At 33.8% G+C, this 16,980-nt stretch overlaps 1 protein-coding gene across 2 annotated transcripts in view; it reads left to right on the forward strand.

Moving 5' to 3' along the window:
• The window catches only part of CASD1 (CAS1 domain containing 1), a 49,165-nt gene that overhangs the window by 14,935 nt on the left and 17,250 nt on the right, over window positions 1–16,980 (forward strand). For both annotated transcript variants that reach the window (XM_055307530.1, XM_055307531.1), the window contains 7 exons: window positions 1,728–1,772; window positions 2,805–2,867; window positions 7,410–7,454; window positions 7,889–8,012; window positions 9,403–9,617; window positions 11,243–11,665; window positions 12,931–13,020. In XM_055307530.1, the coding sequence (XP_055163505.1) occupies window positions 1,728–1,772; window positions 2,805–2,867; window positions 7,410–7,454; window positions 7,889–8,012; window positions 9,403–9,617; window positions 11,243–11,665; window positions 12,931–13,020 (1,005 nt within the window). The remainder of the gene's footprint in view (window positions 1–1,727; window positions 1,773–2,804; window positions 2,868–7,409; window positions 7,455–7,888; window positions 8,013–9,402; window positions 9,618–11,242; window positions 11,666–12,930; window positions 13,021–16,980) is intronic.

The following is a 16,980-nucleotide window of genomic DNA, read 5'->3' on the forward strand; positions in this document are numbered from 1 at the left end:
AAACAAAATATAAAAAAAAAAAATTCAATGTAGCTTTTCCTTTGGGTGAAGCAAGGAATTAAGGAGAGGTCCATACAGGTCACTCACTGTGTTGGTAGTGCTCTGATGTGTGTCATGGACTTGAGCGCTTATTATTTTTACTGTACTTTGTGACTTACATATGTGACATATTCTTTTGTGTATATCAAATGTTACATTAAAATGATGTAAAGAAAGAGTGTCTGGGTGGCTCAGTCGGTTAAGTGTCTGCCTTTTGCTCAGGTCATGATCCAGGGTCCTGGGATGGAGCCCTGCATTGGGCTTCCTGCTCAGTGGGGAGCCTGCTTCTCCCTCTAGCTCTTCCTCTGCTTGCTTCTCCCCTGCTCTGTCAAATGAATGAATGAATGAATGAATGAATAAATAAAATCTTTAAAAAAATAAGTAAAATGGTAAAAGAAAAGAGAGAGATTGAGTTGAATTAACTGAGCTATGCAAAAGGAGCAAAAAGTTCATGATGCATTATTTCTCTGAAGAAGAATCTTAAGGAGATTGGGATGGGATAGAAGGAGGAAACACATGTGTGATTTTGTTTGACCCAGTATTTCCAAGATTATTTGACCAAAGGAAACTTTTTCCATAGAACACACCTTAAGGTAATATTGGTCCCAAGAGTCCTTTTAGGAAATGATGCTTGAATTTTAAAAGTTAGCCTGCTGATTAAAGCAAGGCTCATTTCAGAGATATAAATATAAATACTGTTTGGTTAAATTAATGAAGACATTTCAACCTTGGTTTTAGGAAGAGAATTAGCTTCTTTATTTGACCACCTCCACCCCCCACCCCCCAGGCTTGATTTTTAACTCTGAAAGGATTTCTATTCTTTATATGGAACACTTGGTTACAAGAGGTTGTCTCCAAACTTTGTTTTTTTCTTCAGCTGGACCACATATGTACGGTTTCAGAGCGAAACTCAAAATAACCTAGAGGCATATACGTGCACTCCTGTTCAGACAGGACTGGTAACTAGTATGCTGGTGAGCACGGACTCGATGTTGCTGCAGCAACAAACCACTCTACAATCTTAACAGAAGTTTTTTCCTCACATAGTGCTGCATGTTGTAGGTGGACTGGCAAGAGGCTTTGCTCTATGTGGCTATTCAGGGATTCCTGTTTGTTGGAATTTATACCATCTTCTAGTTGTATCATTTGGAACATTCTCCTTCTGCAGTCTGGCATTAGGTGAAGCTAGAGACTAGAAAATTGCCCTGGGAAGTGGGAGGTGACCCACATCACATTTAAATATGTAACATTCGCCAGAACTAGTTATGTGCTTCTGTCTAATAGTGAGGGCCAGGTTGGGGTGGGGGTGAAGGGTTAGGAGGACCAGGACTCAGGAATTGCAGAGGAGCAATCCATCCCTGCTATACATAATGATACTAGGACTAAAGCCGAATGTGGGAACCTTGGCAAAAAGATAATTTATGTAGGCATGTTTACATATCTGCTTGTTTGAAGTTGAGGTTTTATCGTTGAATTATATCTTAGATATTAAAAATCACATATTAACGATGTAGTATCACTTATTTTTTGGTATTCTATGCAGGTCTTTTTCCCTCCAGGTTGAATATAGACAGTTGAGGTGTGGAGCATAAATAAATCAACAAAAGCAGCTAAAGGGAGAATTATTGACATAAAATTAATTTATACATTAATATTTCTCTGTTCTCTCTCTCTTTTTTTAATGACAGCATGGAAACATTCCTTTTGAAGACAAGATTGCATCAGTTAAAGTGGTAAGTTCATGTAATAGTAAGCTAAATGTTGTGTTGAAACTATATTCGTTGGCTAATTTATTTGTAGATCAGCTAATGCTTTGTGTATACTAAATATATTTCAGTGTATTTAGAATAGGTAAGAATAGTTCAAATGATTGAATAAATGTTTGCACTGTTTTGTGTAGTAAAACGGAGAATTTGGTCTCATTTTTTTTAGTCCAGAAAAAAAATAATCTTTATGTTAATTTGAAACTAGTAGGTGTTCAGGATTAATATTCATAAGAGAATACATGTGAATTTTCTGAATTCCTAGTTGCAGTGACTTCTAGATACTCAGAATACAGTGGGGATCAAGACAAAGATGTCCTAGACCTAATGGATTTTGCGAGTCATTATAGTTCTCTACATGCATTAAATGTGGAATAAGGATGGTAAAAAGGAAAAAGTGGAGCATTAGGAATGTACAAAACAAGGAATTAAAAATAGTTTCCTCCTTGAGGAAGAAATATTTCAACTGAAGCTTCAAGGATCAGCAGGAGCAAGTTAGGCTCAGTGGAAGAGTTTTATGAGCATTGTAGACAGAACAGCATGTGCAAAGTCCTGAAGAAAAAGAAGCACATAGAACATTCCAGGAGCTGAACAAGAACCAAGAGGGTACTTAGAGTGAGGGAGAAAGTGGCAGGAGAAAAGGCAGAAGAATGTCTTGGTAGAGGCCAGATCCTATACCTCTTTAGTAGTGTTAAGGACTTTGGAATTTATTCTGAGGGCCATAGAAAGTCCTTGAATATTTAAGCAAGAATGTGGCAAGATCAGATTTAAATTTTTAAAAGATTACTACAGAGAGTAATTTAGAGGAAAGCAGAAGAGGATACAAGCAGAAGTATCTGAGATAGGAGTGGAGATGTTGCAGACAAGTGGTGATGTGCTCTAGGTCCTCTGTAAGACAGAGCTTTGTGTTTATTTTTATTTTGTGTGTGTGTGTGTGTGTTTATTTTGAATGGCAGATAGAAGTTTCTTTGATGTTTGATTTTCTTATGTTTGTTTTTTTAGGATTTTTTGTGGCATCCAGAAGTTAATGGTTCCATGAAACAGTGTATCAAAGTGTGGACCGAGGTCTGTATTTGAAAATATAGGCCTTTCTGGTTTTAAGCAACCAAACTTAAAAAGCTCATGAGCATGCATTGTTTTTCTCTCACTTACTCACCTGCCCCACTCTTCTGTACTTTATGCCAACCTTCTTAATAGTGACTGAATTGTGCTGGATTGAACTTGTCACTTTACTGAGAAGAGGGAGTTTTGATCCAGTACCTTTGCTGCCACCACTCTGACCCTACAGCAGTTATGTTTATAGCATGCTTTCCAGACAGAATTTTCTGTTACTGCTGTAGCCCAGTTAATTCAAACCCAAGTCATCTTCCTAGCACAACATACATTATTTTGAGTGTTTTCCCATGTTGTCCTTCAGACTCATGCCCAACTTCTTCAGAAACCTTTTTTGTTGTTAAATAGCCTGTTTTCTTCCCTTTATTCATTACATTTGGGACCGAAAAGTCAAGCCTGGTGTATTTTGGCTTGTAATGTTCGGAGATAAATTAGATATAAGGACTAGCATGCTATTAACCTTGAAAACCCCTAAGTCCTCACAAGTCTATTCTAGAATCTCCATAGTAGTCTCCATATAGCTCTTGTCTGTCCTTTAATTAAACCTCTATTCTTTCCTAGAGGTGTTTGTGTTCAGGATGGATAAAACAATATTCAATTTTGTTTATCTTGTTTTTTTAAATACTTGTGCCATAATGGTATTTTTCTTTGCTTCTTTTCATTTTTTTTTTTTTGCTTCTTTTCACATTACATGTTTAGTACTCAACCACTTCATACACCAAATAAGCTTCTATAGTCAACATTTCTAACTTTGTTTCTTTGACAAAATGTGTTTAAGTTTTCAAAAAACAAAACATGTAGACAACTTCTGGAATTCAACTTTCTGGAAAATTGCAGTCTCACGTAATTGTATTTTGTTTTTGTTATGTTCATTGCAGAAGTGTAGAATAATGTTACATGTGTATTTCAAATGATTTAAACATGTGTTTTATATTTGTGCTGGACCTGAAAGTGTATCCATTAAGGTAGTAGAAATTCACAGTTAAATAAACATCAGTGTAGTATAATTTACAGGTCCTGCAAAATCACAGAAGACCTTTATTATTTACTTACCTGGAGATATATTGCATATCCAGATTTTCGGTTCTTATAATTTGCTAAAACTAGTTTTTGGAGCTTAGCTTCTGTTGTAAAATTCCATATGACTATTAGGAGAAAGGAAAGATTCAACTTATTTAGGGAGATGGCCATGTCATTACCTAAGAGTGAATAGTTGATTGATGTATTTAAAGAGTAAGTATATGGGCAGCCCCGGTGGCTCAGCGGTTTAGCGCCACCTTCAGGGCGCTATCCTGGAGACCTGGGATCGAGTCCCACGTCAGGCTCCCTGCTTGGAGCCTGCTTCTCCTCTGCTCCCCCCCGCCAATAAATAAATAAAATCTTAAAAAAATAAAAATAAAGAGTAAGTATGTATACATGTAGTTATGTATTTATTTTTGACTGTTTTCATAGTAAGCTGCTAGATCCAGGGATACAATGATCCATATTTTTATGATTTTTATGTAATATTACTAGCTTCATACTGGGTATTAGGAGTGTGGCTAGAAATTAACCTCAGTCTCAAACCTCAAAAAATTTGTAATATCTAGTAGATAGTGACTTTCTGATGAATAATAAGATGGTAAAATGAAGAGTAACTACAGAATTGAGCACAAAAGACTTTAAAGCACCATGGATAGAGGCACCTAGCAGGGGGCTTGGTTAGGTGATGGATTAAGAGAGCTTTACAGAGGAGGTAATATTTCCAGAAGAACTGTGGGCTTAAAAAGATAAACTCATGAACTGAAATAGTATTATTGAAGCCTACAGGCATAAAAACAACATTGAATTAGACAACTCTACTGTGATTCAACAGATATTTATTAATCACCTGCCATTTTCTAGGTACTAGTCTAAAAACTGCTGATACTCTTGTTAACTTAATAGAGTGCCTCTCCTCAAAGAACTTCCAGATGAGTAGCAGATTAATTAATTAAGAAAGTAAGATGACAAGTACCAAAATTGGGGGGAAGGATAGGGTATAGCAAGATTAGAGAGTAGACACTAACTATAAGTTTTCAAAACTAGTTTTGAGATAAAGTGATCTTAAGGGTGAGGGCCTGGTATGAGAAAGGAGGGTTTCATGCACAGGAAATAGCATATGCAAAGATACTGAAGATAGAGCATAGCCCATTCAGGGAATCTTACCAGCAGTTTTAGTGTGGCTGGAGCTTGAATTCAAAGTGCTCCTTTAATTATGTTTGGTTTTGGCTGTTAACTCCATGTGCCTCATTTGGGGAGAGAGTTGATAAGAGGTGAGGTAAGCAGATACTAGATTATGAATAGTATCCTAAGCTCTCTTTGGTATGGTACAGATTTGCTCTATCTTTCTATCTATCCATCCATCCATCCATCCATCTATCCATCCATTTTTATGTTACTTCTAAATACATTGCAGTTTATTTACTAAAAGTAAGAATATTGGATTGAATTTATCTTGAGGGTAATGAGAACCTCTGAAAGGTTTAAAAAGAGAATGATAACATATAGTGGGGTAGTCGTGGGAAATTAGGCTAAACTGTGAAGAAACCAACAATTTAGGTTTAATTCTGTAGATGAGTAGTAGTCATGAAGAAGTCAGGGCCTCTCAGGTGGATTTGGAGAATCTGGGTATGGTGTGAGGTGATATGTGAAGTTACTGGAATAGAAGATATTGAATAGGCAAAGAGTTTAGAGACTAAGAGAAGAAGGCTCAGTAATGGAACAATAGAAAAAAAACTTGAGAAGGGGCAGTAAAAGGGGGAAGAGGAAAAGCAGGAGAATAACTAATGTAGCACACAGAGGAGGAAAGTGTCTTTAAAAAGTAGACAATCAGAAGTATCACTTTAGGAACTAGACAGGGTAGAATTAAGCTAACAGTGTGGGGGATCCAGGGTTCCTTCATGGGAATGTGAAGCCCCAAATCCAAATGCAATCAACTGAGGGATAAGTGAAAGATAAAGGAAATTATCATAGTGAGGGCAAAATGCTCTTCCAAGTAACCTGTTGGCTAACAGTGTGAGAGGGAAGGATTTGAGAGTGAGGCAGGATCGAAGGAACACTTTTTTGAGGATAAAGATGATTTAACATTTTATAGATGCGGTAAGGAAGGAGGCTAGAGCATGAAGACAAGATTAATGAGAGTTGGAGATCAGTTATTCATGGGTATAGCCCTGGATGTAGAGTGAGGCAGCAGAAACACAGAGTAAGGATTAGCTACTAAGAGGAGTAGGGAGATAGTTCTTGACTCCGTGACTTAAGGACGATAGGCTGGTTGAGGTGGTAAAGATGGAAGAAGGAAGGCTAGAGCACACAAGCCATGTAAACTCTGTTTTCTCTATGAAGTTTGAGAATTAAAGGTTATATTGAAAGTGAGAAGGAAGACAAGAGGGACCTATAGAAGGGAAATAAGTCTTGGGATAACCAGTGTGAAGAATGAGAAAAGGTGCCATCTAGAGATGAAGAAAAAGTTTCACTAAAATAACAGTGTAAAATGAAGCATGCTAGACTGAAAATGAGAATATTTATGAAGGAAATTATTGTTATTCTTTTTCTTCACTTTCATAATCTTCTACACTAGCACGTATTACTTTTATAATGAGACAATATCTGTCATTTTTATAGATGAGTCAGATTTTTTCCTAATCAGATTTCTTGCTTATTTTTCATTGTTCCTTATGCACATGATTATAATATCAGGTCTTTGATGTTGTGGAAAGTACACTTCAGGGGTCATAAGGCTTAAGTTCTGGCTTTGTCCCAAAACAGGCCTCAGCAATACCCTATAAACTTTTCTGAGTCTGTATGCTTAATTTTATAAGATATGTGTAATATCTTCTTGCCTGTGTCACAAGTGGCAAGAATCTATATTAAAATGAGCTAATTTAAGATAATTTAATAAATTACTAAGTACTATATAATTGGTGGTATTAGTAATAGTACAATTTGCATTTGGTGAGGATTTCTACCAAATTTCCTCTGGGGTTTTTTTGTTTTGTTTTGTTTTGTTTGGACAATGTAGTCTATAATAATACTGGATTTTGCTTTCCCAAAGATGACATTCTTTGTATTTTATTTAACATTTATACCATGTACCCTCTAGGTTTCCCTGAATATTTTTTAATTTACTGACATAATATGCTTGAGCTTTACTCTAAACAGTTTACTCAGAATTCAGAACAATATTAGGCCATATTAGATTTTAGTGATGTGTTTTCTTTCTTTTTTCTTTTTTTTTAAGAACATCAAAGAATTAAACATACCAGCTTCATGGCATCCTGTTAACCACATAACCATATAAGGCTTTAGGTACTGGATGTTCCATCTTGTTATAACAAGAATCCAGTAAGAAACTCTATAAAATTAAAATGCATTTAGAAGAAAAAACTTAAATTTAAGGCAAAAAGTAAGTCATGTCACTTATATTAATTCCCTTAACTGGATAGAACACTATTATAAAGATTTTTCTTTCTTTAGGATTCTGTTGCAAAACCCCATGTGATTGTAGCAGGAGCTGCCACAGTAAGTTATTATCTGTATTCTTACATAATGATTTTTGTTTCATACTTAAGGACATGCTAAGAAACAGTTAACTTATGTTAAATAGAATTCTTGATTGTACTTATATTTCAATTCCCATTTCTATTATAATTAATGAGGCTGATGAATTTTCATGAAGAAATCTGAGTGAACTTCGTAAACTTGGTGTTAAATGTCAATATTATTTTATATCTAAAATTACATTCTTTTAACTCAATGTTATACATTGAGTGTCTAATTTTACATTAGCTTTTTCTAATTGCCTTCATAGATTTCATGAAATAATTTGACCAATTTTTATTCTAATGTTGAATAAAAATGGGAATTATCTTAAAATAATAACTTCTGCTACAATAGAGCAAATTATATTTTTTCTGTGATAAATACTGAATTAATGCCTAATTTTTACTTCTTAGTGGTCTATCAAGATTCACAATGGTAGCAACGAAGCGCTTTCCCAATATAAAATGAACATTACCTCCATAGCCCCACTTTTAGAAAAACTGGCAAAGACTAGTGATGTTTATTGGGTCTTACAAGGTAAGGAATGAGTAATGAACAAATGTCATTTTGTATATATTTTGAGGCATGAGTTTTTATTATTTCCTGAATAATAAAAATTATTATTTTATTAATAATAAAAATTATTAAAGGAGAAGCAAAATTACTCCTTTATGAGAATAAATATTGAAATACGGTTTGTAAAATTAGAATAAATTTGAGTTATTTGCTTTCCTTTTTTGAACTTTAGGAGTGGACAGACTAATAAATAAAATAAATAAAAATAAATAATAAGAATATCCCTCAAGGTCGGGACGCCTGGGTGGCTCAGTGGTTGAGCGTCTGCATTTGTCTCAGGGCATGATCCCGGGGTCCGGGATCAAGTCCCACTTCAGGCTTCCTGTGAGGAGCCTGCTTCTCTCTCTGCCTATGTCTCTGCCTCTCTCTGTGTGTTTCTCATGAATACATAAATAAAATCTTAAAAAAAAAAAATCCCTTAAGGAGCCTCTGCATACAAAATGGCTGCAGAATATAACAAAGAGAATAAGTTCTCAAAGGCAAATGAGATGTTTAGCTCTTTTTTTCTTTTTATTTCTTACAAAATATATTTATTGTAATTGGGGAAATATAAAATTATTAAGTCTGTTTCATAACATTAGACCTATTGGAAGTAAATGTACTTTGGAATTAACAATATATTTGTATCATACCATCTAGCTTATACTTGGTAATGAAATTCTTTAAGAGAAAGTTGACATTAGATCAAGTCATTTCAGGAGTTTATTAAATGTCCATTATTTAATGCCTAGCATAATATGATATCGCCTTGGATATTTTAGCAACTCAACCTGCTTGTTAGAAATTCTTATGATTATTTCCAAATTGAATGTCAAGTTGAATGGAACAACAGAGTGGTGATAATCTGTTCTGTATATTATTTACAGACTCATTGTTAACCTTTTTCTTACTAAAATGAGAAAAAATTTAATTATTTATGGTAAGTGATAAGGGACCTTGATCCTCAATAATATTACTTCCTAACTATGTCAAGAAAGCAGTGACAGTAGAAAAGAAGATTGACTGCTACTCTTAATTAAGCATTCTTCCCCAATCCAGTTTTAAATTCCCATTGCCCAGTAGAACTCAATATCCCCAAATTTTAAACTCTTAATACATACTAGAACATAAAAATGTTTCCTTAAAGCTGTCTATGTAAGAGAAAAAAAAGGATAAAAGTTCTTTAAATTTGAAGGAGATACTGATTCAAAGCATTGGAACCGTAACAACAAAATATGAAATGCAAAAAAAACAAAAAACAAAAAAACAAAAAAACAAAATATGAAATGCAATCAACTAACTTGCATGATCACAATTTCTACTGATAGGGACTTTTTAAATGTGTTTTAAAAAATATGTGTTTCATGTGCAGATCCTGTTTATGAAGATTTATTAAGTGAAAATAGGAAAATGATCACTAACGAGAAGATAGATGCCTACAATGAAGCTGCAGTCAGTATTTTGAATAGTAGCACCAGAAATTCTAAATCAAATGTTAAGATGTTTAGTGTTTCCAAATTAATTGCTCAAGAAACCATCATGGAATCTTTGGATGGCTTACATCTCCCTGAATCAAGCAGAGAAACTGTAAGAATTCTTGTATTTGTCAGAATATAGAAACTATAATATCTTATTGGTTATAGCTATACATCACTATAATATGGTTAACAAATAATTTATTTTATTCCAGTTTTAATTACTTGTAGTTATTCTGTCTAAACATATATCTATAAATAATTTTGCTTTCCATCTCCTCGCTGAATATAAAAGAGGGAAAGAGGTTATGGAAGGGAGGAAATGAAGCTTCATTTATTGAGTGCTAATCACTATTAATATACCTTATCTCCTAAGAAGCTTATACGTTCTCAGCACGCTCATGTTTAAAAACTATTACTTTATGTTCTCTTTGCCTTAAACCTTAAATTTATAACATTAAGCTTCTGTGAAGAGCACATTTTTAACATATGTAGGATCATTTTTATTATTTCCTTATAGTCCTTATACCCTAAGTATTATTCAAGGTATGTAGTAGTTACTGCACAAATCCAGATAGATGGATGGAAAGGGATTTTAGGTTAAATAAAGAGAACTGCATAATTATAACTTTTCACACACAGTAGAATAGATATTATGTAGTTAATGTTTTCTTATAAAGCAGCGATTCTTAATCTTTTTGAAGATCACATAACCTCTATAAATATTCAGTAAAAGGCAATGATTCTGTTCCTGACATGTAGAAAAATGCATGTTTGCATAAACACACACATGGTTCTCCATATGCTTTAAGGGGCTTTTTGGACGCCCCCCCCCCTCCCCGGAACTGGTTAAGAAGCTAGGTTGGAGTTTGTAGGCTAGTATCTTCAAGAGTGCCAGATACAGAACTTCCTGAAGTCACAGGGCTAAAAGGATTAGATTTTCTAAATAGTTGAGTATTTTGAATGCTTAGGCTTAAGTAATCATTTTAGAGTTCCAAAATTCCCTAAACTATAAAATTTTTATAAAACTAGATTTGACTGAATCTTCAACTGGACAGAATCTTGGCAGCTTGTGTAGAAGATTTTTATTATACTGAAACCATGTTGAAGAGTCCACATTTTATTTGACATTGGAAATCTTAAAACTTTAGACCCGTAAGTGGTTTATAAACTGTAAACCAAATGAAAAGCGAATCACAAATATTGTTAGCTAAGAATTAGTGATCTTTTTGGCAGACATAATTTTACATCTTTTTTTTTTTTTAAATACCTAAAGACTAGGACTCTATCTTAAGTATCCTTGGTATCTTCTGTGTCGAGAGTCTGCTAATTAGAATTCTTTGGGCTTTGACATCTGTCAGTATTTTTTTCACCAAAGGTCATGGCCCATTAGCAACCATGAAATCAGTATTTTTTTTAAAGAATAGAATAGAAAAATGTTAGTGTGCATTCCAAGTAGTAAGGGTAGATATTGTTTCCTGTATATGTGTTCTGGGTCACATTATAAAATGAATCGTTCATTTTGGATCATAGTCCAGGAAGTTTGAAAAACCCTGAACTGGCTATTACAGCTTGAAGGAATATCATTATTTGCATGAGTATTTGGGAAATGGTAGCAAAAAAGTACAAAGGCATTTTGGTTTCAGTGCTGAAAAGTCAGTAGTATTCACAAGAGAAAATCTAATGCAAGATATATTACTGACAAGATAATAACCAAATAACTTGATTTGTTCACAGAGTGCAATGATTCTTATGAACGTGTATTGCAATAAGATTTTGAAGCCTGTAGATGGTTCCTGTTGTCAACCTCGGCCTCCTCTTACTCTCATCCAGAAGCTAGCTGCTTGTTTTTTCACTTTATCTATTATCGGATATTTAATTTTTTATGTAATCCATCGTAATGCTCACCGGAAGAATAAGCCATGTACTGATTTGGAAAGTGGAGAGGAAAAGAAAAATATTATCAATACCCCTGTGTCTCCATTAGAAATACTTTTACAGTCTTTCTGCAAACTTGGCCTGATAATGGCTTATTTCTATATGTGTGACCGTGCGAATCTATTTATGAAGGAAAACAAATTTTATACACATTCAACTTTCTTTATTCCAATTATCTACATCTTGGTTTTGGGAGTATTTTACAATGAAAATACTAAGGAGGTAAGAGTCGTTTCCTTTTTAGCTCATGTTATCCTTTATATCTCACTATAAACTCTGGATTAAATAAATAATATCATTTTTCATGCCAAAATATTCAAATATGTATATAGAAGACAAAGGGATATTGTAGTTGTACTTTGCCTGGTGGACTCTTAACAGTTGCCTTTTTGAAACAACTTGGAAAAAGTTCAGAGTCACGTGAAGATAATTGAAAGTTGGTAAATAATGATCTGTGAAAAGATGTCATAACTTAGTGTTATTTGTCTGTGTAAGGATGGAGAAAGTGGAGGTACTTCTGATTTTATAATGGTCTGCAAAAATGAGATATTATTATCTATATAAGGTTAAAAAATAAGTGAAAACATAATTAACAAATGCCTATATTGCAAATTTTGTATTTGTATATTTAAACAGCCAGAGATTGTATATACACAAATTCGAATGTACATAATAATGTGGGCACTGCTTACAATATTCTGAATTTCCTATTTTAGAATTACTGTAATTGCTCACAGTGTTAGTGCAACTTCTTTATAAGGCATGATTTATTTGAATTAATAAACTCTACTGTAAGAAATAACTCTTATATGAGGATGACTAATCAGTTTTTTCATCTCCAGTGAGAATATCCTTGGGAAAATAAACTATAATAATAGACCCTTTTTTCACAATAAAGTGTAAGAGAACTGTAAGGTCTTTTCTAACTGAAACTCTAAGATTTTTTTTTTAATTATAAAATGCCATTTTTTAGCTTTACAAATGTATCTGTCATAGTTTAAATGTAATTTTAATATAAAACCATGGGTAGCAACTTAAATATTTAAAATCTCTCTTAGGGGATCCCTGGGTGGCACAGCGGATGGCGCCTGCCTTTGGCCCAGGGCGCAATCCTGGAGACCCTGGATCGAGTCCCACGTCGGGCTCCCGGTGCATGGAGCCTGCTTCTCCCTCTGCCTGTGCCTCTGCCTCTCTCTCTCTCTCTCTGTGTGACTATCATAAATAAATAAAAATTTAAAAAAAGAAAAAGAAAAGAAACTTTAAAAAAAATCTCTCTTAATTTATATTAATTTTCAAATTCATGTTATATCTTAAATAGCTTTATTATATCTTTTATCAAATCAAATGCCAATCTTTGTTTTTCCCCCCAAGGTTCTTTTGACAGAAGCATTAGCTTTATATCATATAAGAAAAATTTACTTAATAATAGCTTTATAATGAATTTTTTTTATAATGAATTTTAAAACAGACTTTGGTTCTTTCCACAGACTAAAGTGTTAAATAGAGAACAAACAGATGAATGGAAAGGCTGGATGCAACTTGTGATTCTGATTTATCATATCTCTGGAGCAAGTACAGTAAGTATTTTGAATTTAAGCTCAGAAATCATAGGAAATGGTGGGACTTTACTGTTGCTTTCAGGGCATCACCTCTTTTGTGTTTTATATTCTCCACCATTTAGAGAACCATTTTATTTCCCACCCAGTCTTTATGCCTTAACCATTCTTTTCCTACCACCTGACTCTTTGAGAATATATAGTTTTAAGGCAATAATTTATTTGTCATACCTTGCCTTAATTTTAATTTATAGAAACAGCTGATAACCTAAGAGAAATAATACTCTTATTAATACTCTTAGGTATTATTTCATGCCACCCTGTAGGACAGCTAATGTAAACTCAGGAAAAAACTATATAGATGCAAAGGATTTCAAATAGGCAAGTTACTATCAAAAGAAATCAAATTAGATGATTATATTTACATTCTATTCTTACTTGCATTTTAGGACGTTTGGCCAACTATTTATACTCCTTTATAGTTTAAAACCTTAGACCTCTCTTGCCTCAGTATTTATAGAACTCCGGTACTAATGGATTGACCATTGTACCACCCATGTGCCCTCTTTCCTAAGTATTACCTCCTCCATGAACTGGAGGACCATTTCTTTGCTCATCTATTGCCTTCAGTACATGGACAAAATCATTCTTCCCTTCTCCCAGGGTGTCTTAAAAGTCGGAATTCTCATGGTCTCAGAATATCTTGGATTTGTCAGGGGTAGAAAAAATGTATCCCCAGTTGTAATATTCCAGGTACATTGCAGTTAAGGTCAGCTTTTGAGGGTGAACTTAGGTATCTAATAACCGCTTTTCATGCAAGCTTTACAGTGAAGATACAAACTAATTTCTACAAAACATGTTTTAAAAATTTAAGAAACTCATTCAAAATTATGGAACTACCTGTTTTTTTTTATTGCTTTGCTTACATAAGGCACACATCTGTAAATAATGTTTGAATCAATGATAAATTGAGATAGGAGGGAAGTATTGTCCAGACAGAAATATTTTGAAATTTCCATAGCAGCAGTTAAGGTTTTTTTCTCTAACAATTTTTCTTGAACAGGTATCTCTAACAATTTGAAAATAGTATTATTCTTCATTGAGTCTTTTAATCATTTCCAAAAATTGTCAGTGATTTTATGGATGGTTTGTTTGAAGGGCAGAAGATAAAAGAATGAAGTATAATTTATAATTTATACGGAAATTATATGGCTATGATACATATATATGTGGCAGCAGTGAAATTCTCGTAATGCTGCAGCTGAAGGGGACCTTGTGCATTCAGGTGGTTACAAAAGATCCCAGACAATAGAAGAGATCCAAGGCAAGGAGAGATGAGGATAGTAAGTAAGACTTAGTTTATGAGCCCAGTTCAGAATTTGGAGGATATATTTGTCAGATTCTCTAAAAAGTAAGTAGAGATGAATATTGAATCCTAGAAATCTCTCTGACACATGAATAAAGACTAGATTAATTTGAGAGGGAAAAATGGCTTTGTTTTAAGAAAATGCCACTTAGAGACATAATTAATTGCTGACATATTAAAGGGTGATACTCCTATTAAAAAAATTAGATAGAAAGAATTAATGGCAGATTAAGTTCCTCAATTCACTGGTTCCAGAAAGAATTCGGATCATAAAAAGATGAAGGCAATTTGGCATTCTATTATAATCATTTGCCAAGCTAGCATTCTAATTCTAATATATCTTAGACTACATCCCAGTATATCCTAAATTGCAATTTAAAAAAAATCCCTGTTCTGGAAGGACATACTTTTCATTAACAGATCATTTGTTATGATTAATTAACATATTCCTGTTCTTTTATATAATAGGATTTTGTGGTTAAAAATTACCTGTATCTACATTGGCAAAGCATTATAAGAATGGGTTATAACGTATTTTGGGACTTGATTCTTGGATATTTGAAGGATTACCCTCATTAAAAACATTTTAACTGCCATGGTTATTTTAATTATCTAATCTTAATGTTTTTTATTTTGAGTGAAATATGTTAAACTTTAGTTGTGCCATCTTTTTATACCAAAATAGAAACTATAAAAAATTACAGAGAATTATTAAAATAATCTGGATGGTCTGGCAGATTGCAGTTGGTATAAACATTACTTTAAAACATAATTTATAGAAAATATGGATAAAGTACTGTGAATTTAATATGGAGAGTACAGTGAGTTGGGTTTATGCAGTAGATGATTTTGTGTTCTACTGTGGGTTTTTTTTTCCTTTGGGAGTTTTTTTTTCTTTTTAAGATTTTATTTATTTATTCATAAGAGACACAGAGAGAGAGGCAGAGATACAGGCAGAGGGAGAAGCAGGCTCCATGCAAGGAGCCCGATGTGGGACTCGATCCCGGGTCTCCAGGGTCACGTCCTGGGCCGAAGACAGGCGCCAAACCGCTGAGCCACCCAGGGATCCCCTCCTTTGGGGTTTTTAAGCAACTTTCATAAAACAATCTGAATAAAAGATCTTGAGGGAAAATTTGTGGGACTAGAAAAAGACCAGAATCAGAAGCCAACCTAGCTATTAATTATAATGCAGTTGGAATTCCAAATATATTTTAATACTAAAGTTTTGTTGTAATACTTGACTCATGAAAGATAAAAAGAAAAATAATTTGGATGAAAGGAGACTAAAGAGGAATGACAACTAAGTGCAATGTATAATCTTTGATTCAAGATTGTTGTAAAAGGGGCACCTGGGTGGCTCAGTGGTTGAGCGTCTGCCTTTGGCTTAGACCAAATCCTGCATTGGGCTCCCCAGAGGGAGCCTGCTTTGCCCTCTGCCTGTGTCTCTGCCTCTCTCTTTGTGTCTCTGCCTCTCTCTCTGTGTCTCTCATGAATAAATAAATAAAATCTTTAAAACAATTACTAAAAAAAATTTTTTTTAAACCATAAAGGATGTTACTGGGACAATCAGGGATATTTGAATATAGATTGTACAATAGATTCTGTTATTTCGTATTAAATCTGGGGTATGATAATGATAATATGGTCATAATGGTCATATAAGAAACTATTCTTAGAAGACACTTGCTAAAATATTTAGGAATGATGTCATGTAGTCTGCCACATTCTTTAAAATGGATCAGCATGGTATGTGGGTGTCCATTGTAGTATTCTTGCAACTTTTCTGTGGGTTTAAATTATGTTAAAATAAAAACTTGGAAGAAGTATTACATGTAATTATGCAACATTGGCAGGTACTTGGCAGATTATTATGATAGTGTTTAATTTAAATGTATAGTGTTTTCTATTTAAATGTAATAACCAGGTCTTAACTCTGTAGGTCCAGCCCCAGTCTTGAAGGGATTTCAAAGCATGTTTTATGGACATGGTTAATGTAACTGGGAATAGTTAGCCTAGGTTTGACAGCTGTCAAATACTTGTGGAACAATCAGATAAAAGAGTGATAAGTGTGTACAAATGACTCTAGAGTTAGACTCTTCATTTTGGAAGCCGCTAGCCCCATGTGGCTGTTGAGCCCTTGAAATATAGCTGGTTGGAATTGAGATGTGCTGGTTGGGATTGAGATGAAAGACATACCAGTTAAATATGATTCATTGTGGTAAATGCATACTAAGTTCAAAAAATTAGTGTAAAAAATATAAAATATTTTACTACATGCTTATTACATGTTGATAATATTTTGGCTATATTCAGTTAAATAATGTTATATTTATTAAAATTAGTTTCACTTGATTCTTTTAGCTTTTTAAGTATTCTGGTAGCCATATTAAAAATGTACTATGTGGCTCTCATTTTATTTTGATTGCATATCACTGTCCTTGAAAGCTGAAGTTGGTAGCTTTTAGGCAGAGTTAAACTTCTCAACTTTTCTTGAAAAGGAACTTTATGATAGTGAATGATCATCTGAAAATGGAATGGAATGCCTTGGGAATTTGTATGTTTTCTGCTATTAAAAAGTATTCAAGGGGGCACCTCAGTGGCTCAGTCAGTTAAAC

This window comes from Nyctereutes procyonoides, unplaced genomic scaffold (assembly GCF_905146905.1).
Source record: "Nyctereutes procyonoides isolate TBG_1078 unplaced genomic scaffold, NYPRO_anot_genome, whole genome shotgun sequence".
Classification (NCBI taxonomy): Eukaryota; Metazoa; Chordata; class Mammalia; order Carnivora; family Canidae; genus Nyctereutes; species Nyctereutes procyonoides.